General features: G+C 46.5%; 1 protein-coding gene across 1 annotated transcript; it reads right to left on the bottom strand.

The window, feature by feature from the left end:
* Positions 1-17875: 17875 nt before the first annotated feature.
* LOC132252228 (G-protein coupled receptor 12-like) lies at positions 17876-18871 on the bottom strand. Its single transcript, XM_059733122.1, has one exon. The coding sequence runs from the start codon at positions 18869-18871 to the stop codon at positions 17909-17911; it is 963 nt and encodes a 320-aa protein (XP_059589105.1). The 3' UTR covers positions 17876-17908.
* Positions 18872-27296: the final 8425 nt, after the last annotated feature.

Genomic DNA, 27296 nt, shown 5'->3' with positions numbered 1-27296 from the left:
GGACCCATGCTCTGCTTCCACACAGTAAAGTCTCTCCTGTGCTGAAGCCCAGCACAAAGCTCCCATGCACCATTTATGGCCTACTCAGGTCTCAGATTAGGGTTTCAGTGGGTTTTGGTGATGCAATATGACATGTGTCATCCCTCTGCACAGAGGCAGAACCCAGCCTCTCTTGTTTGCTCTTCTAGGATGGGGGTGCATCCTCATTAGTCTCATTGCTTCCTCTTGTTAAATTTAGTAGCAGGCCAGGGGGTTGTGCTGGGGAGTGCATCTTTGGCAGAAAGCTTCAGTGTCTCTGAGGAGACTATTGTGGCAGTCACTGATTTTTTTTCAAGTTATTTTTAAGCTCAGCATTTCATTCTGGCCAGATTGTCCCAAATAGAACTTCTTTTAATAATACCTTTCCTGAAATGTCTTTTCTAGGACTGTTTTTTTTTTTTCCAAGTTGGATGGTTCCCCAAGTTTCTCCATTTTAAGCAGTTTGATGTGCCCAGGGAAATTCTAGAATGAAATATTCCCATGGCGCTAGTCTGAATTGCTTATGAAACATTTTTTTCCTACGGTTTTCCTAGTAATGAAAAGGCTTCACTATGTTATATATATAGTTTCTAGAAATCTTGTTTCATGTTATTTTTGTAGAAAGAAGCTGGAAGTGCTGCTTTATCAGAATTCACTTTTTATACAAGTGCCTTTTATGAAAATCTCCATTCCAGTTCCCAGAGACACAGAGTTTGAGATGCAAAATCTTTCTGTGGCGCAGAAAGCAGCACATGCGTGCCTGGTGTTGTAACTTTCTCAGCTCATGTGCCTGGGACAGTGGGGCTGTTCAAGTAGCCTGGGGATGCTTCTAAGCAGGGGGATCCTCAAAGTCAGTGTAGAGGAAAGTTTACAGCTTGTAGCCCCCTACAGAACTGCTTTTGGCTGTGAGCAATTTCAGAGCCCCCTCCTGCTACTATTGAGGCAAATGGTATGTGGCAATTGTGTATAGCTCCCAGGTTCTGGGCCCTTGTTACCTACCTTGATTTCAGCTTGTTTGCTGGAGACATTTCATTCTTTTTGCCTTGCCCTGTGTCCATCTCCTGCCAGACGCATTAATATGGGTGACTACAGAAGCAAACAGCTGTTAGCTGGGGATCTGCTGTGGCTGTGAAGAGCATCCCTTGCGATGAAGGTGTGTGCTGTATTCTGAGTAGGGTGCTATGTGGCTGAGGAGAGTTGGAGAGCTGCATGTGGCTCTTGAGCTGTTTTGCCCCTTAACCTAGATAGCATTAACCCAGTTTAATGATGTCCCCAGATGGGTTGTCTGCAAGCATGGAACATGGGGACCTCTGTATCTAACAGCCTAAATCTTTACTGCCTGAGCAACAGGAACAAATCTAGTAGCTCAATGGCACTACAAGACTCACAAGCCTTTGTACGTGGTTCAGCCACTAGCAGGACAAAGCCATACTCTGACCACTTGGGTTATATCAGAGCACATCAAGCTTTGTTCCTGTATAGGAAAGAGGATGTTGTTATTTTCAGTGGTGGTTTTTCTATACTGAGTCCAGCAAAGGAGTCTCTAGGAGAAGCATGTCTACGCAACACTACAGCTAGTGGAGAAAACTTTACCTTGCAAAGCAGCACTCCCATAAGGGCTTGGCTACATTATAGAGCTGCTGCGCCTATAGCCACCCTGACCTAACTATGTCTGCAGAACCCTGTAGTAGAGATGGCTGATGCTGGCAGAAGGTGTTTTTGCTGGCATAGTTACACCCCAAATACAAGCCAAGATGATGCAAGGCTTCTTGTCAGCCTAGAAGTGTCTAGACAGGGGCATTGTCAGCATAGTGGTGTTGGCCGGGGAGTATAGGGGCAAAACTTTGCAGTGTGACCTGTACTGTGGCTGCAGCCAATACAAGGCAAGCCCTTGACATTCTCAATACCAGAACAAATTGCATGGGACACTGGAACCACTGGATCAGCCACATCTGTAGATGTACACAATTGTGCGTTCCATGCTGCCTGCCCCTGTGGCCACATTATGGGCCTCTGTGACACCTTTGCTCTTGGAGCCTTGTGACTTTGTATTTCTCCAAGCAGTATTTTAGGAGAGCAAGAGCGGGAGCTGCCGCCTTGCGCCACGTGACCGTTGTGTAAGTGGGCACTGGTTTTCTAGGCACTGGACGAGCCCAAGTTTGATCTGTGACATTCAGTTGAAAATCTGGAGTTCTACACAAGACATGAAGATCCCACACTGAACCTGCAAATCCACTCCAGATTGGAACCATGCACGGGGAGTGGCACACACAATGTTACTCATATGCAGACTGGGCTTCATTGCAACAAAGTCAGTGTCAAAAGGGAACTGCAAAAATGTTGTTAAATGAGCAAGTGAACAGCCTATTGCCACAACTTGCCCATTTAGTAATGCACAGAATGTGGGGCACAATACATGGCTGGTGCTGCCTGTGTGCTGGCCCCATCATTCCCAAGCACAGATAATCCACTGGGATGTATGTTCCCCGGCACTTAAGAACACTGCTGTCATGTGCCCTGATGAGAAAGCGGGGGTGGTAGTGTGAGACTGGATCTTGCTCCTCTTGCATTCATAAGTAATTCTGTTGGCTTCAATGGGCCTCAAGCATGACTCAGGTGAGTAAGGTGAAGCAGGAGGAGATCTTTATGTTCCTCTGCTATAAGGGACAGTCTCACAATGTGACACTGCACAATGGAGCTGCAATTGCAGCCAGGGCTGCTAGCACCGCTCTAACCCAATAATGTTAAATGAGAATAATCAGCTCCTCAGGACTGGGACTGTTCTTTATTCTCATGGTGAAACACCACACACATGCCTCTGGCACTGTATATATGTGTTAATAATTCATAAAGACCTGGCGGTTGCAGATAGAACCATGAACTCAACCTGTGACAGTAAACCATGTGAAAATCATCTGCTTCCTTTATCCACCAAGTGGTCAGCTCTTCCCCTCTCAGGGTTGATGGCACCTCAGGTACCCCAAGCAGAGGACCTCATGTCAGCAGGGGTCAGAGGGGAACTCTGGCTCACAGCAGGGCAGGGAGAGCGGCCTGGAAGGGCAGGTACTTGTATTAAAATGCGTGTGTTTGGGATCTGAATTAGTGTGATAAGCTGTGGATTTTAAAAGATTTTTCATCTTTTCTATTTCTCTCCAAAGCTTTGCAGGTCCCCTTTAAGAAACAGTTTAATTCCCAGAGCTGAGTTTAATCCCGCTGATAGTGTTCGATCCTGGGGTCTTCCTCACTTGATTCTTATTCAGTTTGGACATGAACAAAATTTCTTGTGTTCTCAAAAGGAGTTTGCCCTGTGAAAGGGTTGAGCAAGTAATGGAGCAATGATTTGGTCCTTAGTTACAGATCAGGAACTGATCTCCCCATCAGTTACTAGTCTGGTGCTCTGACTGGTCACTACCTGTGATCCTCTCACCCAGTCTGGCTCTCCACCTTCCACCTGTCCTGAGACGAGAGGACTGAGGGCATGTCCAGGCCTTTGGACTCTGAAGTAGAATTCAGTAATGCCCTTTAAAGGGAAATTGTCTCTGGAAGCTGGACAGTACAGAGAGGGTCAAGACAACATTGCACTGCCCTAGCTGGAGCTGAAGACCTCAGCCTGCCTGGGGAATGGGAGCACTGCTTTCTCCTATCCCCTGCAAGAGACTGGCTCCTCTGGCAGCATGGAGGGGGTAAGGAGCCTAACAGCATGCAGGAAATAGGGGAGCACCAGGCTAGCCATTGTGGTGTGTGCAAAGGAAGGGGAGGTGTCTGGGTCTTTCTCACTTGCTGTACATGGGCCTGTCATAGTTTGTCCTTCAGCTTTGACAGAGGTGAGAGTTTCAGCTCTGCTGACTGAAGTGTCATTGTAGATCTGCCAAATGAGGCTTTTCACTTGTGTCCTCAAGAGAGGCTCTTAGTATGGTATCAGTGAGAGAAAGAACAGTGGGGCAGGGAATCTGTGACATAGTGCATGCGAGCCTGTGACCCTACACTGGTTCTGTAGATATTGGGTGAAGCGGCACTCCAAAAATATAGAGCAGAAAAAGAGCCAGCAAAATGACACTGCACTCTAAGTTTTGTTTTCTTACATTTCGGTATTATTATTTAAAGTGAATTTCCATTTGGTAAAATTGATTGGCCAGTCAGACAGATGTCTCCACCTTGTGAGTTTGCACACCCCTGAAATACTACTTGATTCGTAGTTGACATGACTGTATAGTTGACATGAAAAGCCACTGTCTAATGGGGTCTTTTAACCATGTGCACTTAGTCAATAGATCAGTGTATGTTGCTGCTTGTATCTATCTACTGTTCACAGTTGCTAAACGTAAACCAGTGTATTTTTCCCAGTGTCGTGGGTTCTACCTGCCTTGACCCTGTCAAAGAAAGGTAAGAGCTATCTGGTTGCAAAATGAACTTTCTTCTGTACAGTCTACAGGGGAAAACTGTAAAGATCTGAAAACTGCTTGTAACTACATTTGTTAAAAAATGTTGGACAACGTAATCCCAAACTGTTGACACTTTATGCATGTGGTACTAAAAGAAAAATAAAGGTTTTAAGAGGTTAATGGGTTGTCTGTTTTTTGTGTCTGGCTATCAGTTTCCCCTTGGTGAGTTCTTCCTTTTTCGATAGATATGGAAATGTGCGTTTACCTTTTGTACCATCTGAAGAATTAACAGCCTTGAGAAATGAAGGAGTCTATTTATAGCTGCAATAAAGCTATGGAATGAGCAGCAAAAAGACATCACATCACCCTTGGATAGATGAATCATTTTCAATATATAATTTATTTTCTATGTTTTCAATCTTTAGTGTATCTGTAGAAAATAAGAATGAAATTACCAATTAATGCTAGTTCTGGAGGCATTTTAGTGCTATTGATGCTTATTCATTAGGAGATACACCAACTCAGTCTACATAGCCTCTAACCCAGGGCCAGATTAACCCTTTAGTGGGCCCTAGGCAAACAAACTTGTGGGGCCCTACTTAATCCTGTATATTTATATTACTTTTTTCACTCAATAATTATAATATGTAAAATAAGCACAACTGGGCCCCTTCATTTAGGGCCCTAGGCATGTGCCTAGTTTGCTTATGCATGAATCCTGCCCTGCTCTAACCTACCTGCAGATGGTAGGCTTGGCTGTGTGGGTTTCGAGAGGGATGGACTTTTTTGGGCAGAGAGTTGGACTAGCTGACCTCCTGAGGTCCCATCTAGCCCTATTTTCCTATGATTCTATGACTTTTAGTCACTATCAACTTCATCTGGGAGCATACCAGGAACCTGAAAGCAAGAGAAGTTTTCTATATTCTTACCAATTTGATTTTAGTAATTAAAATAGTTAGATTGTTGAGGCTTTTATCATATTGCCTGAATCAGTCATTAAGTTTGAATATATTTGAGAACTGAAATGTGTTTTCATTTCTGAACGGTTGGAAATGGAACCTTTGGGGCGGGGTGGGGGGTTCCATAATTTTTCATACTATTTTAAAAATATTTATTTCAAAGTATTCCCAAAAGGGTTATCATTTCTATCCCCCTACCTATTCAGGAGGCCAAAAGATATTTAACTAGTATTTTCATGGCATTTTATTTTGAAAACTTTGGGGAAAAAATACAGAAAAAGTTTTGGGGGTTTTTTGGTTTGGTTTTTTTTTTACTTATACCCGCTTTTGTCATAAGTATTTTGACCAGTAACTGGAGAGACTTGAAGCTTTCTAAATTGGGCTGTGTTTAAGGGAAATATTTTTCAAAGCTGTCCTAAGGTCGTTGCTTGGTCTGATTCTGTTCTCTTCTGAGGTGCAACTGAAGTAAGTCTGTTACAGTCAGCGAGTGATCCTGAAGTCTCACTGATGTATGAGAAGTGGGCTGCTGGGTTCACCTGGTCACTGTGTTCAGAAGAACATAGGAGAGAGGCTGCCTGCTGGTGTTTTTTCTATGAAATTCCCTCCTCTCTACAAAGCAAGAGTGCAAGCTGTTCACATGCTCCCCCCAGTATATTTCCTGGTGGAGTGGACTACAATAGGGGTGCTCAACCCCTGGCCAATGGTCCGGATCTGGCCTGCGGAGCTACCCACAAATCCAAACATTTGGCACCAGGGAGCCATGGCAGAGTAAATTGCTGCTACCCAGCTGCCAGATTTCTGGACTCATGGGTGAGGAGCCCTGTAGGCAAAGAGTGTAGCTGTGAACACTAGATCAGGTGTGCATGGCTGGAGTGGCACAGGACCTGATCTGGGCAGTGCAGGACCCTCTCTGGGCAGTGTGATATGGGATCCAGCTAGTGTGAGGGGGAATTCAGGTGCGCAGGGCCTGATCAGGGTGGCATGAGGCCGGATCTGGGGGTATAAGGCTGAATCTGGGTGCGTGGGGCACATAAGGCCTGACCCCATGTCACTCATCCGACCCATTTGGCCGAAAGATTGAACACCTCTGAACTACAGCAATCACTGATGTGATCCGCATGATTAATGTGTGAGGCTGAAAAATCATCCCTAGGTCAGACTCCTCCCTGCAAAGTTAGCGTAGAAATCACAGTAAGCCATAATCACCCCAATTAACTCCATCAACATCAGTGGAGTTACAACAGGGCAGAATTCAGCTTTGTCTCTGAGAAAGACCTAGCTGGAAACTGTCACTCCTCTTAATTTGACCAATCTGGTCACATGGTGATTATTGGCATCTGAAGGAATACAACTGGACTGAATTGTGTGTGTGATGAGTCACCTAACACAGAGCCCCACTTAAGAATTACTTTGCTCATTAAAGGATGAAAGCGGTAAATGAATTGAAACGCGCAGCTAGTTAGCAGTGGTTGAGGCTGCCTTGTAGCTGCACCTGCAATGAGCACAGCTCATTAGTCTGTTGCCCTCATTACAAACCCAGAAGCAAAAAACTGTGTAACAGGACAAGAAAGTCCATTTATGTTCACATTCACCTCTGTGTCTTTTCTTTCCGGGCTGCATTGTATGCATTGTAAACACTCAAGTGCTTAGTTAGATCAACCAGCTTCTCGTGATAGGGTGGAACAATAGAAACTGGTGTTGGAAAAGACTCCACCAGTTCCATTGGTTCTGGGAACAATTATCCCACTGCTTTTCCCATTCCAGTCTGAAGCTCCTCACGCACCGGGAATTGCACCACTTTCCCCAGGCAGGAGTCAAAAAGCAGCTCAATTTGCAAGTTCTGCTTTTCTTCCTGATCAACCAGAATATTAACTTTCCTCCCAGATTGTCCAAGTATGCCCCAGGGCTGCACTTTGTAGCATCTCCCCACTTAGTTGTCACTTAGCTAAACAAGGCAGATTTAGCTATTGCAACCTCTCTTTATCACTCTTGATTGACCTCCTTGGATCTCTCATTTTGTTGGATGCCATCCCTTCCCCTCTCTTCAGTGGCAAACTCAACACAAGCAAAATTATGCTTAGATAGCAAGTTGATGGGCACCTAAGGGGTTCCAAAAAAGCAGAACACATATGTCCACAGCACAGATGTATACAAGCATGTCAGTCCTCCTGACCAATGGAGATGGGTGTTCTAGTGATATAATGACTTTGAATGAAGGGTTAATGATGAATGAAGGGTTAACCAAACCACCAGCTTGGAACACAAGACTTCGTAGCAGTAGCATATGGGGGCCGATTCTTCCAGATGCCTGCATATAACCATCATCCTTCCCAGCCCCCAACTCCTCAAGATGTACGTGCACTGTAATGGCAGTGTTTGTTACGGCAGTTTTTAAACTTGGAGTATCTACAGGCCGTCTCCTCCAGTCGCATAAAGATTATTCTTCACAAGAAAGTAGTGCCCTCATTTGTTGGGAGCTTCTTAAAGGGACACTTGGAGTCAGGTTGAGTTTTATTGACCATATTTGTGCCATCCCGCTGTCTCTGACCTGCTATAACCTTGCTTGTGCTCAGTGTAAAATCTTGGAAGGATTCTCTGGTGAGAGCTAATTTCTTCTTTATTCCATGGTCCTTGCTAGGAATCTCCTATAGGTTGGCAGCACCTTGCTCTTGGGACAGGTCGCAAATGTTAACATTTAAATCCTGCCCCTTAACCTTGTTCCTTCTACAGCATGTGCTGAGTAGAGTCTACAAAGCCTTCTTGCTTTGCAAACTGTTGTCCCCCAAGAAACCTGAGGCAGGTTTATTCTCTGCGTCTGTATGGGCATTTATACACCTGCTCAGGGGGGCACTTTAACTAGAGCGACTCTGAGAGCTGTGCTGAAAAATGGCAGCGGGGGTGCTTTAACTCATTCAATGAGCTTTAAAGTGCCCACACCACCATTTTTCAGTGTGGGAATGCTGGTACATGTGACACTAGAATCTGCCAGAGTGTGATAATTACCCTGCTGTGATGCACTGTAATTACAGCGCGTTGAAGCAGCCTTGCACATGCCTATATGTCCGGCACCTGGTCTGACTGGACATAGCTATACTATAAATACTAAGGAATAGAACTGGCATGAGTAGCTGCCCTGCATTGGCTTTGCTTATGGCATTTGTTCATCAAATCCACTAGCTACACTGCAGCTGAAATCATGCATTTTACCATTGTGTTCATGAAACCACGTTAGATGGTAGATAGTAGGTTCTGTGTGAAATTTTGCCATCCGTTTTGTTTTGACACTGTTTCAACTCATTTTGAGGTTGAAACAGCAAAATCAAAATGAAACAAAGGGCTTCAAAATAGCCTTGAAACAAAACAAGGCTAGTCTAAACGTTTCAAAAGTCTAAACATTTTGACCATAGTGCTGGGGATGGGAAGTCAGTTCAGCTGGGCTGACTTCCCATCCCTGGTACTAGATTGGGCTGAGGCCAGGGAGTCCTCGGTCAGCTGGGCTGACTCCCTGTCCCTGGCTGATCTAGTGAAACCCTGAAACAGTCAAAAAAGCCTCTCTGTTTCAACAAAGCAAAATGGAACAGCTGTTTCAAATCAACATGAAATGTGATACCAAACGCTGTTCCATCGAAACCTCGAAACTCAAGGCCAGAATGGTGCTGTTTCACACAGCCCTAGTAGATAGTTCACCTGAGCCTAACAGCCCATAAGGCTAGTGTGGGTAAGGCACACCAGTTTCTTAGCTAGTGGCACACAAGAGAGCAATGTGCCTAGCCTCATGTCTACCCACCTTTGATTCCCCAAGCTGAATGACCAAGTACTCATTTACAGCTGGGTCAACTGGGGACAGACTTTGGTATAAGCCCAAAGCAGGCTGTCAGAAGACACCTGAACCACTCTGTCTGTGTGCTACCTTAACAGTACCATGGGAAGCAAATGCATCCTCAGAGGAAGTGACTCTCATTTATGTGACTAGGTGAGATTACTAACAAGAAAAGGGGTGAAACAATTCAAAGCCAGTGCCTATCTCCATGGAAGTATAATGGAAACAGAGTCCCCTTGATACCACAATAAAACCCAGGCACATGCAGTTAGCTTGTGCATAGAGCTGCAGAGAAAATTCTATCACAGGCAGCCTCCCTGCATAAGCCAAGGCTGTGGCTTGGATTAGTCCTTGTTAATTTAAAGACTAGAGGCTAAGGGAGGGGACCACACCTGGGCAACAGATCTGCAGAATGGGTTATATATCATCTCTCTCCCTGCTAAAGAGGGTGGTGAGCTGGATATAGGCTCCTCAGCTACAGAAGTCTTATATCCTTTGTACTGAACAATGCTTGTAGGCCTGGTTTTCCCCCCAAGATTTGGGTTGTTGGGATTGACATATAGCACTAAATCCATCAGCCCTTGTCAGAGGCCTCTAACATGCTCTTAGTCTTGTCTTTCCTATGAGAATTCACTGCTGATGAAATATAGTGGTTTGATAGCCCTGGAGGCTGAAAAGCTCTATTATCCCATAATAGATCCAGCACACACAGTAATAGTACAGTCTCATTAGACCCACTATCAAGACCCCAGCCTTTCCTATCTGATCATTCACCCAGCTGGATCACTTCTAGGAGGGAAGTATAGTTTTATCACCACATCCCCTTTAGTTGTTTAAAAGAAAGGGAAAGAATATATTTCATTAATGATCCCAGCCCCTCAAGTTCAGATCAAATACACTGCCATTATCTTGGATTGCTATTATGGAATATTGTTGTGTTTGCTGTATGTCACTGCCTCTTTAGCGATCATGCCAAAAGGAGGTGAGAGGCAAGGAGGGAGACAGACAGACTGACAGAAAATAAGTCATCATAGTGAGCAGATAGGGTCTGATCCAGATGATGTTAACATGAGTTGGGAATGTTCAGCACCTGTGCAAGCCATCTTTATTCATCAAGTAGCCCAACAGACCTCATTGGGATTGTTCATAAATAAAGGGTGTAGAATCAGGCCAGTATGTCTGACAGCCACTTGCTTAATTAACAGAGGTCACTGAACAGCTCTTTTGAATACCCGGCTTTATATACTATTTGCTAGACTCATTTATCTGGAATAAAAACACAGACACGAATAATATGGCACATACCTGGGACAAGAGCCCAGATCTAAAACATTTTAATTTTGATTTTTTTCTTCTCAGTTTTGATATTCTCTTGACAAATCACTTTAACATTTTTATTTACAGTAATAAAAATAAATTACTCTTAACAGATGAATGTATAGTATTATACACAATAGAGATACAGTGCAATAACAGCATTGATTTGTTTTCACTTGTTCATAAAGTGCGTTGCAGGGGCTGGATTTAATCACAACTAAAAGACAACTATACATTTTTCCTTTGAGACCGACTCGCCCATTCAAGTTAAAAGGTTAATGAAAACAGTTATGTAAAAATAATTTGCTGTCCTGATTGTTCATATTATTTCCTACTTCCCAGAAGAGTAATTGAGGCATTTATGGCAAACAAGCTATGATGCCTCCAATCTCACAAGCTCCTCCAAGTCCCTTGACTGCAGAGAGACCTTTGCTGGCTTTACGGTGCTCTAGAGCTGTAAGAAAGGATGGTTTCTTTACCAGGCTGCCTGCTTTTACACTGCTTTCACCATTGTGGAGAGTCAAACATTGCCCTGAGCAGAGATTCAGCACAAGGGTTCAATACCACTTATGTCCCAGCAAAGCATTTAGGCACATAGTTGTGTCCATCCTTGCCCAGCCGGGCTCTTTGAGCCTAGGCTTAACTTTAAGCAGGTGTATGATGGTTTACTGAACAGGGATAGACTGCTAACTCAGGCATTCACCCTTACGAGGGCTGAGGGCCCCTCTCCAGGGGTGTATAGGCCTTGTGCCTGCCCTGCACCCTGGGGAGATTTCCACCCCTGGAGCCTGAGCCTGCACACGCTCACAGCACTCCTGTTGACCACAGTGGGTGCAGGCCCAAGACTAGAGAACCCAGTCAGATGAGGTTCCAACCTCCCATGACCTCATGTCAACTCTTGTAAGAAGCTGAGTGCCCCCAACACCCTCCTGAAGCCACTGGGGTCTGAGGTCACTTAGAACTTGGCAGGATAAGACCCAAACTCAGGCATATGACTAGTCAATGAATGCAAAGACAATCCAAAAGACATGATGGGTTCAGGAGCATCTTACAAACAAAGAGAACACATTTGCTATCAGCCAGATGTTGGCAGCTATATTCTCCCTTCAGATAGCTGCATTTCCCATAAACTCCAGTGGACCTTCCTGTGCATATCTGAAAGCAGAATCTCTGTCAGCCGCTGACCTTTAGTTGGGGTTGTGCGTGTGCTTCCAAAAGAAAACTTGGCCTGGAGGGCAGAAACTGTCCTACATCTTTAAATACCACAGGCCAGATTCTGATTTCACCTATGCAGCATGGTTGGTCCACTGGCTTCAGAAGAGTTACTCTAGACATTCACCAGACTAACCCAGCAGAATCTGGCCCCGGATATCTGAAATTTGGCCGTCTCTCTCAATTCATTTGTAAAATCCAGCTGCACCTTCTGTTCTTCAGCAAATTTAATTGGTATTTGTTTCACTCCCCTCCTCCCTCCCTCCCTCATAGCAGAGTTGTTGCTAAAACCAGAAACCAACCATCAGAGTTTTAAGATTCGATTTCTACCCACAGTGCACTCTAGTCTGTCAGCCTGATTGTGACTTCATGTCAGCATAAATCAGGAGGGACTCTACTGAAACAAACTGATTGACACCACTGTAAAACTCCTGAAGGAGAGGAGAAGCAGGCCCTATGTGCTGGCCAAGGAGCTTCAACCTAATCATGTTTATTTTGCCAGGAATTACCTGCATTTGCATACAGAGCTGATCACTCCTGAAACATTGTGCATTGAGATTAGAGCTGGGGACCCAGGTGTTTCCATCACCTGATCTTACAACAGAATCATAAAACTCTGTAACTACAGAAACTATTGATGTGGTAATGCCCTGTCAGACACACAGCTTCCTGACCACCACAGGATGCACAGATTGCAAGGGGGAAGCCGTTGTTCAAACTCAATTATACTTGACATCAAGCAGAATTTCTAAAGGCAACTGTTACTCTCCTTAACCTTTCCTGTTGGCAAAATAGCTGATTGCCTGTCTGATTTTTCCTATGTGGTTTCACGCTAGTATGCTTCACTTGATCTCAAGACTGCTGTCTGGATTTCCTCTTTCTTCTGCATTACAATAGTTGCAAACAGAGATGGGCAGTTTCAGACAATTTTGCCAGTAGGATTTTGTTTTGCAAAACCCAGTGGTGGTTTTATAAGCAAGTTCTGTGTTACCTACATATCCCAGAGGCCATAGATAAATGATAGTATTAGATCAATTATGTGTTTCAGGCCTTTCTCCAGAATGATTTTTTCTCTATCTATAACTCACTTTTCCAGGTAGAATTCCCTCTCCTCCAGAGTTACAGGAACAAAAAAGGCATTTCCACCTGCTGTTTTGTAGTTGGTGACTGACTATTTATCAGACTAATGCAAATGAACATTTAAGCAAATCTCAAATGCTGCTACCTCACCAAGAAAAAAGGCCAGGTTTTCATGAGAAGAACTGCAGGAAAAGTCCTATAGGCAACATACCATTTTTCTTGGCAATTAACAGTATATTGTGGATACTGTTAATAACATGTATTGCTACAATTTAAATAACTATGGAAATGAAAGACTCACTCTCAATCAGATTTAGCTCTCCTAAAATAAGGTTTTTGTAAAAAATAAAAAGGGGGGCTTATAACTTAATACAAAAATGCAACTCAATGAAAACTTTCAGTTGGTGATGAAAAAATTGACACGCGACATGTTGACAGACCCACAGGGGATAACTTCCTGCTAGTCAGGTGAAACTGTCTAGAAACAGGAAGTGAAACCAATAGTTATCATTTCACCGACTACATGAAGCTGAACTGTAAACAAGGAACTTTAATGGTAGCAAATAAATTCAATTTTAAAAAATGCTCCTGTTTCAATGGTCAAAAAGACACAGATAAGAATGAAGTGTTAAATACATAGAATGAGGTCCAGCCTTGGAGTAACTCAATCTGGCTTTTGACAGTTCCCCATGTAGAGCCACTTCCCAAGTTTTCAGAGAGACTGCATTTCTGAGGAATGTTTTCTCTTCTCTTCTCCTTCATTTCCTCCTTCCTCAGCAAAACAGGAAATACCAACTCAATTAGCATTTCCTACAAATCCACTGCTGCCTAACACATGCAATGGACATTGGGCAAGAAAGGGGCAAAAAAAACAACCCGAAACAAAAACACCTAGAAGTGGAAAAGTAGTAAAAAGCAGATTCATGTTTCTCTGGTTGTGCTGGAAGAATCCTGGCTTTGCTTTCAGTGGGGCTCTGTACTTTGTGCTATTGTTTCAGACCAATTCCCCACACAACTAAACTTCCATAAGCTTAACCTGAGTCCCTCTAAGTTGCTGGAATTACTTTGGAGTAACTAAGATGAGGATCTGGCCCAACAGTGTCAGCAGAAAGCCTTTTGCTTTCTGTGAGCATCTTGCTTTTCAATGAGGGAGAAAGAACTAAAGATCAAATGTTAACCCCAAATCCTTCCTGCCTCCACTGGCAAAGGGGAGAAGAACTAGGTGGAACCAGCATCTTGAGGCACTGAAGGAAGAGGCAAAAGCACCACACCAAGATAGTGTTGAGTTTGGCACTCCACAACTTGTAAGAGACTGGTGCTCAGGAAGCAGAGAGCTGCGGCTCCATGTGCCACACTGCCCACAGACCTCTATGACAAAGTGGTACAGGAGTGCATGCTGATCTGAGCAACTCTGCCCCCCTCACAGCAATATTAGCCTCATGCAGGGAAGGGGGCAGTGTGTGGCCCTGGGGGCAGCGGAGAAGGGGAATAGCACCATGATGCACTTGACTATAGGGGAGCCACAGCCATATGCAAAGTTTGCTAGCACTGCTTTGTCCACCAGGCAGGTGGTTGATTTGGTGGGCTCCTACACATCACTGAGCTTTGGTAGATCTGTCTGACCAACCAGCAGGGGAAATATCAGGGATGTTGTCATCTGTAGTTTTCAATGAGCCAAGCTGAACTCATTCAGTCTAGAAAAGGTGGCAGTTTAAGTAAGAGTGAAACAAGAATCTGTGGGTTGCTGGACATGGCATGAATGGAAACTTAAGATTTGGTCCATAAAGACTTCTGTTTTCTATTCCTTCTGGTATGCAAAGTGTCTGAAGATTGCTGCTTCTATGTGTTTATGGATACATAACCTTTACAACTAAACACTGAGCCATCCTTCCCACGGAAGCCAGATTGGCAGCAGTGTGAATCAGCATAGCTCTGTCAAAGTCAAAGGGTCTGTGCTAATGTGCATCAGCCGAGAATCTGTCCTCACGTGCTCTCTACAGCCACTGGTCTCTACTTCTTGAGACAGCAGCAATTGAATCAAGGATGACTTCTTTATATCCCAGGATTCCAACCAGCCTGTCACAAGCTTCCCGACAGGAGGATGCTTGCCAATAAATTCTATACCAGAAAATGGAAAACTATTGGCCAAATTCACAGCTGTGCTCCAATTGCTTTGTGTCATTCTTCTGACGCAAAGCAGCCATAAACCTGGCATGCTGGCTAGTTAAACTGTGTCTGCAGGTGTTTTGCATAATCAGAATGATGCAAAGTACCCACTGTACTAGTAAGCCAATATCTATGGTTCTCGCTCTCCTCTTGCTCCATGTTCCACTCTATTGACTTCAGTGAAGATACTTCTGATTTACACTGGTGTGAGTGTGAAGAGAACCAGCCCCAGGTGAGACATTCAGTGCCCTCTGACTGAAAAGACAGCAGGACAGCTGCCAATGGTCATCTGGCAAAGAGCTTCAGTAACTCAGTAATTATCTCCAATAATTAACCTAACTCTCCTTAATAGACATTGATGTGCAGTATTGGAATGTGACCAACATTTCTCATTTGAAATTTCATTTAATTTATCCCATGAAAAATAAAGGGTTTTTTCAAGTCAAAACATTTTGAAATGTTTCCACAGCATAAGGAACCCCATGGTTCCTCCGTTTTTATGGTCTTCCCATTTCTAGGCCCTTCCTCCTGCTCATTGTTGTCCCTTGTGCATTTTCTACTGATAAAGAGGCTGAGGAGGTGGTAGGTGCAAGCTAATGAAAATGATGAGAAGTAATAAACAATTTTCTTTAAAAAAAGAAAATACAGTTTAAGGAAAATGATTGGTTTTCTGCTGGTTTTCTTAAAGAAAGAGCTTTAGAAAGTCTTTCTAAAGCCTGGTAAGCATTTCTAAACAGCTCAAGCTCTGCAAAATGAAATGCTCCCTTTAAGCCTCACTGACAACCACAAGGAAAGAACAAGATGATCACAGTTTGTATTCACTGCAGCACAGGCCACATACCGTTCTGGTGTAGCATCTCCGGGCCAGACTCCAATAGCCTTTTTCCCTATGAATGGTATCAATAGAGTACAGTAAGTTACTTCATATAGTAAGTTATTTCATACAAGCATCTTAACCTAGGCTTCAGTGGTGCTACACAAGGAACGGATTTGGCCAGGTAATGAACATTTGAGATGCTTCTATCATCTTGGATTTGGCTGGTTTATAATCAGTGACTTGCTAATTTTAGCTAATCAGATCTAATAATACTCCCCCTTCTGTTGCCAAACATTGAGGGCCACAAAGGAAAATTATTTGGCTTTGATCATAACACACCTGTGTCAGATCTAATCTACAGACTGCCTGCATGTGAATACATTTCATTTGCACAATTTAACTTTGTAGGAGGAAAAGTCTTTGATAACAGGGATCAACTGGAAATCAAGGAAAAATGCAGAATGTTCAATTTAGATGTGTGCCCGGAGCTGATTTTGAAATGCTACATTTTATTGAAAAATACAAAATAAGCTGCCCAGAGAAACATAAAGACCTGCCCCTCTAGGTCAGGTTGTATAAAAGCATGAGTTCAAAATGTTTTTTCATTAACTCTGCCTTGAGTCTTCACATTTAGGAACTGCCAGAGATTGTCTGCAGTCACAGAAACAGAATAATAAACGAAGGGACAAAATGTGAAACAAAAGAATTTAAAAAAAACTATCGAGTGACATCTGTGCATGCCGGAGATTGCTCATAAAAAAAAAAGGAAAGAGAGGATGCCTTCAGGAGCTAGAAAACAAGTCCAAGCCCAACGCACACGTTTGAGATTCACAGTTTTGCCTTGTGCGCTGAGCTTCTGATGAGCTAGAAAGAGAACTTCATTGCACAGTTCCAGAGATGGAATATGGTGGCACCTGTATTCGGACAAAGTGACCTCATATCGACTACTGTATTATAAAGCAGGAACATGTTGTCCTTCATGTCACTATGGTATATACAAGCTACGTTCTTTCTGTGTTTCATTTCTGTTAGGGCTTCCCCTGCGTTTTTAGACAGAAACCCAAGGCAGGTTTGCCACTCATCCTGCAGGGGTGAGCTACTGCTTGCAAGTGCGACGTCTCTCTTCTTCTCTAAAGGAGAGCAACACCCTTGCAACACCCGTCTCCCATGGAGAGCTGCTTGCTCTCGGGTCCAAAAAGCAATTTCCATGCAGTGCCTTGATGAAGCAGTGGGCTGAACCCCCAGCACGGCCTGGGTACGGCTCTGAAGGGCAGCGTGCTTTCAAAAGGATGCACTGACTGGTCCACTTGGCCCAAACAAAGCACAAGGGAAAGGGCACTTCATCACTTTCTCACTGCCACCACAAAGCGGGGGGGGGCGGCGGCTGCAGCTTCTCTGCTGAAGCAAGTCTCTCTAGTGGTAGGAACAGCAACCGCATGATTACATGAGGTCCCCTTGGGGCACCCAACCTAGCCGCGAGTACCAGTCTTTGGGTTAGGCCCCCCCTACCCCCTGTAACACATCTGCGTGCCCTAGAAACGTAATACTGTTAAAGCTGACGTCACCCCTGCCAGGATGGCAGTGTCACAGCTGCCATGGAGTGAGCAAAGCAGGTCCTCAGCTCCAGGGGTGCAGAGCACAGCCCAGCTGTGACTCTCTTCCCCGGATTGCCTTGGCCCAGCAAGGGCAGAGGGAGAGGGGAAGGGGGGTTTGAAACCACCTAAAGGAGCTTTCCCTTCTGCTCCAGGAGCCCTGAGCCCGCTCTGGGAAAGGAGGTCCCTGCCCTCTCCCTGCAATCAGTCAATCACAGCGTGCTGGGGGACGATGCCCTAAAGTGCCTCAGCCTGCAGGCTCTCAAAGTGCTTCGCGACCCCTATAGAAACCTATAGGCACCCCCCCACCCCACCCCTCAGGCTTCAAAAGCAGGCAGGCCTGAGCCCCAAACCTGCTTCTTCCCCCCCCCCCCCCCATCTCCCCTTGTGCTTTTGGCTTCACACCCCCCTCCCCCCAGCCTCAGCCCCGGCCTCCGGGGCACTGTTATTGCATAGCAGGGCAAGCCCTGATGGGAAGGGCCCCCCCACCGCCCTGCCCTGCCCTGCCCTGCCCTGCCCTGGCAGTGACCGCCCTGCCCGCGGGCTCACACGTCGCTGGAGGCGGCGGGCGCGCAGCAGGCCGAGCCCAGGGCGCGCTGCACCTCGGGGTGGCGGAAGGCGTAGAGCAGCGGGTTGAGCAGCGAGTGCGCGGCGGCGGGCAGCGCCAGGCAGTAGGTGTAGAGGGCGGGCGCGCGGGCGTCGGCCACCAGCGCGTACACGGCGAAGGGCAGCCAGCACAGCGCCAGCGCGCCCAGCACCAGCGCGGCGGCGCAGAGCCCGCGGGGCCGGGCGGGCGGCAGGCAGCGGCGCTGCACCGCGATCTGCTGCGCGTGCCGCCGCGCCACGCGCACCATGCGCGCGTACAGCTGCAGCATGAGCGCGTAGAGCAGCAGCACGGCGCCCGCCAGCGCCGCCGCGTGGGGCCGCGTGACGGGCCGCAGCACGCTGCAGCCCGCCGGCCGCCGCAGGCAGTGCCAGCCCAGCGCCGGGGGCAGCGCGGCGGCCGCGCACGCCAGCCACAGCAGCAGCAGCAGCGCGCAGGTGGACGGCCGCGTGCGCTCCGCGTGGTAGGTCAGCGCGTGGCGCAGCGACAGGTAGCGGTCCAGCGTGATGGCCAGCAGGCTGCCGGCCGAGGCCGAGAAGGCGCCGAGCAGCAGCCCCGCGGCGCCCAGCGCCCACGCCTCGCTGGGCGGCCGCAGCGCGTAGCGCACGGCGAAGTTGAGCACCAGCCCCAGCCCGGCCAGCAGGTCGGCCAGCGCCAGCGAGCCGATGAGCAGCAGCGCGGGCGCCCGCGGCCCCGGCGCCGACAGCAGCACGCCCAGCACCAGCCCGTTCTCGCCGGCGGCCGCCGCGCCCGTGGCGCACAGCGCGATGTCCCACGGGCTCACGCCGCCCCCCGGCGACGGCGACGGCAACGGCGACGACGCGTTGGCCGAGCTCGGGCCCGTGGGCAGCGGCGGCCCGGCCGAGCCGTTCAGCTGCTCCGCGGCGGCGGCCGGCTGCAGCATGGCTGGAGGGAGACAGGCGCGGTTGGACTCGGGCCCCCTGCCCTGCCCTGCCCTGCCCTGCACCCCCACTCGCGCCCCACGGGCCCCCCGCCCCCCCGGGGCACGCGGGGCTGCATGCGCCCCCCGGCAGGCGGAGCAGGTACCTGGCCTCGCTCAGTCCCGGCCCTGGAGCTGCATGCCGCGGCCGGCGGCGCTCGGCAGGCGGCGGATCGCGGGCAGCGGCTCGCACTTAATATTCCTGCCCCATTGGGTCTGCTGATAAATCTCCGCTCTGACGTCAAAGTCCTCGCTCCTGTTCATGATGGGCTCCGGGCTGCATCACACGCGTGTGAGCGGAATAGCAACGAGCCCCGGCGGCCGCCGGGCCCTGCACGCGGGCACGGGCACGCGCACGCGGGGGGAGGGACGGGACACGACACACAGCCCCTCCTACGCACACATACTCCCCCTACACACACACACACACACAACCCCTCCTACATACACATACTCTCCCTGCACACACACACACACACACAACCCCTCCTACATACACATACTCTCCCTGCACACACACACACAACCCCTCCTATGGGCACATTCTCCCCTGACACACACACAACACCTCCTACACACGCATACTCCCCCCCCCCCACACATGGACATACACATGGACCCTCCCCCAGGAATTTCATTCATAAGATCTCCGAGGCGTAGGGACACCCCTCCCCCAAGGTGACAGCTTTGCCACCTCCACCTTGCGGCTGGGTGGCATTTGGGTGCAAGGCGGAAAGAAACAGGGCAGAGATCAAGCCACAGAGATAAAAGCGGAAGATTTCTTTTTCCCCGCCCACCCCAGCGCATGGCTCGGGCTTGCTGCTGGGCTGTGACACTGCCAGCGCCCCTGTCTGCTGCACCCCGGGGACTGTGCAGTTCAGACCCTTTCCCCCCAGAGATCAGTTCAAGGGCAATGTGAACAATGGAGCTGGGAGCTCAGTTAGAAACATGCGTTGTCTGAAATTAGCCTCTGAGAGCGGCTGTCACTGCATGCAAGCATGGGGATGTGTGTTTGGGGGGTGTGCATGCGTGTGGGGAGGGTCTTGCCTTGTAGAAGCAGGGAAGTCAGGGCTCACCCAGGCATGCTTCTCTGTGCCGGGACACATCTGATCAACCCCTCGGCGTGCTCACATGCCATTTGCTTTGTTCAGTAGGTAGCCAAAGCTGCGGGCTGGAGCTCAGCAAGCTGCACCCTCCTCCCCTTTAAGACCAGCAGGATTTTGGGTCTAATATCGTTTTTCTGCTTTAAAAAAAAAGGAGGAGGCTGTCAAATCCGACCTGGCTCAGTCTGCTCCCCTTGGCGTGAGTGGTGAATGATGTTGGTAGATTGCAGAGACAGATTGGCACACGCTGTAATAAGGGAACACTGGAGGAATCACTTGCGCTTCATTTGCTTCTTCTAGTTCTTTTATTCCTTTGTATTCCAGCGGTGGGCGACTGTGGACAGTGACATACTACATCTGCAATGTCCCCCAACACCGTTTTGCTTGCTTGCCGTTTTGCTTGCTTACTCCGGGTTGAATGCATTTCTTGCCTTGGGATTCTGTGGAGGTGGATGGGACTGATCTTAGAAAGAAACCCCCCAAAAGACGTCATTTCTTCTGTTGATACAGTGGGTTAATCATTCATTAGGTAGCATTTTTAGAATAAGAGGATGCTCAGAACCTAAATCAACAATATGCAAGGTAAAATATTCAGGTTCTTAATTATTTTGTGTATCACAAAAAACCCTATGATCCCACTGATAATCCTTTTTACAGGATCTAACCACATCACATGTGCCAAATAAACTAGTAATTTAAATGACTATTAATGTGCCTTCATTTTCAAAAATACAGATTACAGATACATAATGCAATAAAACGATGCTAAATTAGATTTACAGAAAGTTGCTTGCAAATATAATTCAGTTTATGTCAGGATTTAGATGCGAGTTAAATGTAGGCAAAATTTGCCTTCACCTACAAGAAGCCATCTACATATCTAAGTTCTCATGTCAGGCCTGTCTCTGTAGTATCTGAGATGGATTTAGTAGTCTCTTGCCTGGAGTTTTTGGACATGTGGTTACACAGTTGGTGTGTGAAAAAGAGACAGAATGACATGGAGCATAGAAAAGAGGAAGTCATAAAGAGCAAGCTGAATGAGCACATGCAAGCTAACAGTAATTGGAGCTCCAGAAGGATAAGATGTAAAAGGATTTTGGACAGAATTTGCCCCAGCAATTTAATAGGAGATTAAGGTCCAAATTATTACTACTACTACAACTACATCTAGAGACTTTGACAGGGTACCATCAGAAATCATGTGTGTCAGGTGCTGTACAAATATATAACCAAAAGACAATGTATGCTCAGGAGTTCCTATGATTTCACTCTTATCCCACCCTATACATTTAGGAAAGAAGAAATAGGGGAAGATTTGTATGAGGAAGGAGTGCATTTTCCGCTCTTCCAGGATCATGCATATGTTCCCACCGGGGAAGGGAATGGGTATCAGGGGCAGTAAAGAGGCTATCCAGGGAAGCAGAGGGAAATAGGAGGCCCCAAAGCTATTGAGGAGGCCCCACAAGGCTGGACAGTGAAGTCCTTGTCTTCCCTTTTGGAGATTTTTCATAATTTCATAGATTTATAGGGTCGGAAGGGACCTGGTAGATCATCGGGTCTGACTCCCTGCTCCAGGCAGGAAAGAGCGCTGGGGTTAAGTAACCCCAGCCAGATGCCCATCTAATCTCTTCTTGTACACCTCCAAGGTAGGGGAGAGCACCTCCTCCCTTGGAAGTCCATTCCAGATTTTGGCAACCCTTACCGTAAAGAATTTCTTCCTTTTGTCCAATCGAAATCTATTCTCCTTCAGTTTGTGGCCATTATTTCTGGTAACCCCGAGGGGAGCCCTGGTAAACAGTGTCCCCTATTCCCTGCTGACCCTCGCCCCTCACACCCGATGAGTGTGTAGACAGCCACAAGATCGCCTCTCAGCCTTCCCTCGCGGAGGCTGAAGAGATTCAGGTCCCTCAGTCTGTCTTCATAGGATCTTACCTGCAGGCCCTCAATCATATGAGTAGCCCTCCTCTGAACCCTCTGAAGGTTATCCACATCCCTCTTGAAGTGCGGCACCCAAAATTGGACGCAGCACTCCATTTCCGGCCTCACCAGTGCTGCATAGAGGGGAATTATCACTTCCCTAGACCTGCTCGTGATGCACCTGCTGATGCAAGAAAGAGTGCGGATAGCCTTGCTTATTGCCTTGTCCCGCTGGCAGCACATATTCATTTTTGCACCAACCAGGACTCCAAGATCTCTTTCCACTGTTGTGGTGCTCAGAATGGTACCCCCCGGTCTATAGGTGTGTTGCAGATGCTTTCTCCCCAGGTGCAGCACCTTGCATTTATCCTTGTTGAATTGCATCCTATTCCAATCTGCCCACTTCCCCAGTCTGATTCTGCCTGAATTCACTCCCTGCCCTCTAATGTGTTTACTATACCCCATAGTTCAGTATCATCTGCGAATTTGGACAAGGTGCTTTCAACACCTTCATCCAAATCACTGATGAAGATATTAAACAGCACTGGTCCAAGGACAGAGCATTGGAGGACCCCACTGCCCACATCCCCCAAGGAGAAACGGATCCATCCACCACCACTCTCTGGGTGCATCCCATAAGCCAGTTTTTCACCCACCCTACTGTGAGAAAATCCACATCACAGCTATTCAGTTTGCTCATAAGAATTGGGTGGGACACTGTGTCAAAAGCCTTTTTAAAATCCAGTTACATAATATCTACTTCTACTCCTGCATCTAAGCATTTTGTGACCAGGTCATAAAAAGAGACCAGGTTAGTCAGGCAGGATCTGCCTGCTATAAACCCATGCTGGTTGCCGTTTAACATTATGCTACCCACTGGTCTCACTGCAAATGTGATCCTTTATGATTTTTTCTAAGGTCTTGCTGAGAATAGAGGTGAGGCTAACTGGTCTATAATTACCCAGGTCTTTCTTCCTCCCCTTCTTGAAACTAGGGACCACGTTGGCCCTTTTCCAGTCCTCTGGGACCTGTCCCAAGTGCCACAAGTGCTCAAACAGTTGTGCCAGTGGTTCTGCTATGTCATTGGCCAATTCCTTTTGTCAGGGAGCTACTGAGAGAACTGCCTTCTCCTCCTCCCAGAAGTGAAACACAGAGATAACCTCCATGAGGGGCACTTTCCCCCTCTTGACTCCTCTGTGGGCTTTCCCATGGTAGGAGAAACTAAGACTGGACCTTAGAATCTGCTCCCTGGTGTCACAAAGTAGATCCTAGAGAGGTCAGAGGAACCAAGCTGTTGTTCAATGGTGTTGCGTGCCCCTTTTGTAGATTGTTTGCGTGGGTGGGGGGGTGGGGGGAGAGGCATTTGCATTCCTGGATAACACTTTAAGGTGTTCATGTACAGGACCCTGAACTCCCTGCATTGCCTCTCCTGGGAATGGAGGCTTTGTTTTCATATTTTAAGTGGCTGATTGTAAATTCTGTAAAAGTGAAAAATTAAGCAGGTAAAAAAAAAAAAAAAAAAATCACATGAACCTAGATGCATACAGTAGATCCACCAAAGTAGTCTCAACTCATACAACTGACTCTGAAGTAATACAAAAACCCTACGTTCCCAGCAACCATGGAATCATAACAGGGCAAATAAGACTGACCATTCAGGCCTGAGTTCTCCACAGCCCCTCGTTCCTAACCTTGCTGTATTTCAGGGCCATATTCTATATATACCAGTTATCTTTGCTTTGCTGATTCTGCCTCCCCCTATTCAGGGGACCTGAGCAATTATATTGGTTTAATTCCCTCTCTTGGTTATGCACTGTAGGCATGTCTACACATGTGCCCAACTGTGCAGTTGTTACAGTGCAGTCATTTAGTACTTGTTTTAGCAAATACTAAATGACTGTGCTGTAACAACCATTATTATACAGTCTCAGCAGTGCATGGGTCATTTTCAAGCCTACTGCACAGTAGCAATGAGCAACTGCACACTAGCTCATTGTTACTGTGCAGTAGTGTCGGGGTCATGATTCGTGCCCACTATGGCTACATCACCATAGTGATGAGCTATGTCATCGTAGCTCATTGCTACAGCCATGTAGCGTCTCATGTAGATGCACCCACACTGAATTTCCTCTTTGGGATCATTTGAGACTAGGTCTTCTGCAAACTTTCTGTGCTTCGAGGGCCCAGTGGATCCTTTGGCTAAAGCCTTGACTGCAAATGCAGACGACTAGACTTGACTGTCTACAGGAGGCCCCTTCTGGTCCTATGTGCTGACACACAGCTAAAGCTGCTGCTGCCTTGACTGTTGAAGCATGGAGGAGAGGAGACTCTATACTGTGCAGAAAAGGGAACCTGTCCCCATAGCAGATAGGGATAATATGCGCAGTGAGGGTGCAATGAGCTGCTCCTTTAAGCAGCAGCAAAGTGTGCCCTGGATACTACTAGATGTAGATTGTGGCATGTACATCAATCATCTTGAGGGTTAGGAATAGATGAGACATTTCCCCAGCCTGTACGACTTGCCCTTGTAGTGTATGTCCAGTGCCCTATTAAGGTGCCACTGTGCTGATCAGATTGGGGGGTAGGGGGGGAGGTCTCCCTATGCAAACTTGCAAACCAATCTGGCTTAGGCCAGGGGCAGATCATAAAGAGGAATCATTTCACCCAGATGTCAGGCTGAAGATCCAGCTATTGCACTTTGTCACATGATATCAATGGGCACAGTGGCTGGCAAGGGTACCTGCAAAGAACAGGAAGGAGAGTGGTATCTGGGGCACCAGTGTAAACAGGTTACATCGAGGCCACTGTATTCTCTATAATACCCAGGAGCACTCAGGAACTTTGATACCACCATAATGAAGGCAGGGTGAATGCATGGCTACTGCCTGCCTTTAAAAAGACACACTACAACATTTTGTAGTAATGACTGATACACTGGAGGGAAATGAGTGTTATCCCTGAGGCTCTACACAATTAATGTTGAATATTACCAGGGTGGATTCCGGGTGCTGCAGTTACACCCCTCCCCACCTTTGATTCCTACTCTGAATAAAATTTAAAACCAACTGCCTGGCAGCAGCAGCAGCATCTCTATTCAGGCAGCAGTGGGGAGAGGGGAGGGTGTCAATTGACTTCATGGCTCATTACAATCTACCAGATTCCTTGTAGACTCTTCATTCCAGAAGTGTTAATGACACTCTCCTTTCTCATGGTCTTAATGTTCCACTAATTAATCTATCCTTTCTTCTACAGTTCTGATGTCTGTTAGCTGTTTCTGGTAATCCAGCTAATTCACAGCCCTGTGAACTGTTTTTAACTCTAGCTAAAAACAATAACCCAGGTGCTCAAATAACTTTTAATGAGGCACTGGATACACTGCCAATATGCCCAAGAAGGCTAGCTTTTGTTTTATGCATCTGTAACAGATATGCATTGTATTCTAATGACTACTGAACTAATGAAACATCTTTTTGATTATTTTTGCCTAGTTGGTTGTGTTTTATACACAATATATAACATAGCAAATTAGTGCACATTCCCACAAAATTATATTTGTTTTTACTTTGATCTTAAGCTGAATACTACAGCCCTAGGCCCCTAGCATATGAGTAAATCCCTTAGCTTTTTAACTGGAGAAAAACAAGTGTTGTGTTATATATGAAGGTGCATCACAACATCTGCACCCCCCCCTTTCAAAATCCTAGGTCTGTCCATGAATGTTATTACTACTATTACTACTATCAGTAAGGGTTGTGTGCAACATACTGATGGAAGCTTTGGCTAGTCATTGATTAATACTGTTCAATCCCTGTGTCATTGGTAAGACTTGTGTATTTGCTTAGAACATCCCCTGATACAACAGCGACTTTCTGGCCCTTATTTGAAATTATCTATCAGATCCATAAATCTGCCTGACATATTTATGCACACACACACACACATAAACACACACTTTGCTGAGAAAAGATGCAGCCAATCCATCCAGGGGAAATGGAAAATAAAAATATATGCTTATATGCAGATATAAAGCAAGAAGAGCCCTGGCTGTTGAGTAAAATAACTAATCAGTAACCCTATGCTCCTGTTAGTTAGATCCAATGTCCAAATCAGGCCTGTTAAAAATCCCAGTCCCTCAAAAACTGGTTAATACTGCTCAGGTTAATTATAATCATGATGAAAACATTTAATGACACTATTAGAATATAAGTGGGGGAAAATGTTACTGTGATCAACTAGTGTTTCTATACAGTGAACAGTGTCACAAATGCCAGGTAGTTATGGCACATAGTTTATTAATGCGTCTGATATTACACCCACTGCTAAGACCTTCTATGCTATGGGCCACGGGCAAGCTAAATGTTACCCCAGAATTATGCAAATACAGCAGTGTCCAAGTGCTCCTCTCTTTCTGTTTAACAGAGTGCAGTCAATTCCACATCCCAGGTTGTTCATTTTTTATGCAAATCAATTCATTTCAGGCTACTCACAAAGTCTTCAAAGCATTGTAGATTTCTGTGTTGAAAACCCATAGCTGAGCTATCGAGATTGTCAGGGTTAGACAGCTGCATAAGGGACAGCTGGAACTTTTGGCTTCCAAGAAGTTGTGGGAATGATCTTTGCCAACTAGAAACCATGTGAGGTGACTGGCTTTGGAGGGAGACAACATCTCCTGCATTCCTCTTCCAAGGGCAAGATTGAACATGTTTTCAGTCCGGGAGCCAAGAGGTTGATTTACTCATTCCTCAGCTCAGCAAGTATGGACAGCAAGCCACTGTCCCTTGTCTCAGTGTCTGGTTCCTCAACCAGTAGTGATGGAAGAAAGTGCATCAGATTGAGCACTTGTTTTTAAATGACTAGGATCCAACAGTTAACAGCAACAGAGACATTTCAGGTAAATTGACTTAGAGGTGAAGGTTGCAGACATCACAACCCAATCACTGTCACCATCACCTCATTCAGACAGTGAGCAGGAGCTGTTCAGCTCTCAGGCTACTAGAAAGACAAATGATCTTGAATTAACTACCAAGACTCATGTCTGCAACCAATTGCAAAGCTTGCTAAAAGACAACTGTCTTTCACAAAAAGGATGAGGAGTCAACAGCCCAATGGGTCCTTCTCATGGTACCCCAGCCTCGACTGTTGGGATTCTGGTTTCCAAGTAGCCCCATTATCCTTACTGCACAGACAAAACCCCTTGGTTTTCTGACATTCTGTGCCCAGTTGGGGAGGGGGGGGGACAACGACGACGACACTCAAGCAGCAATAGCAGAAAGCAAAGACTGATAGAGGCATACCACATTTTTCCAAGCCTGTGCTAAGACAGTATTTCCAGCCAAGGGAACTTCCCTACCAGCCTTAGTTGAGGCTAC

The sequence above is a fragment of the Alligator mississippiensis genome, chromosome 8 (assembly GCF_030867095.1).
Source record: "Alligator mississippiensis isolate rAllMis1 chromosome 8, rAllMis1, whole genome shotgun sequence".
In the NCBI taxonomy this organism is placed as follows: Eukaryota; Metazoa; Chordata; order Crocodylia; family Alligatoridae; genus Alligator; species Alligator mississippiensis.
Note: the sequence above shows the minus strand (reverse complement) of the source record. Positions and strands in the feature narration are given on the sequence as shown.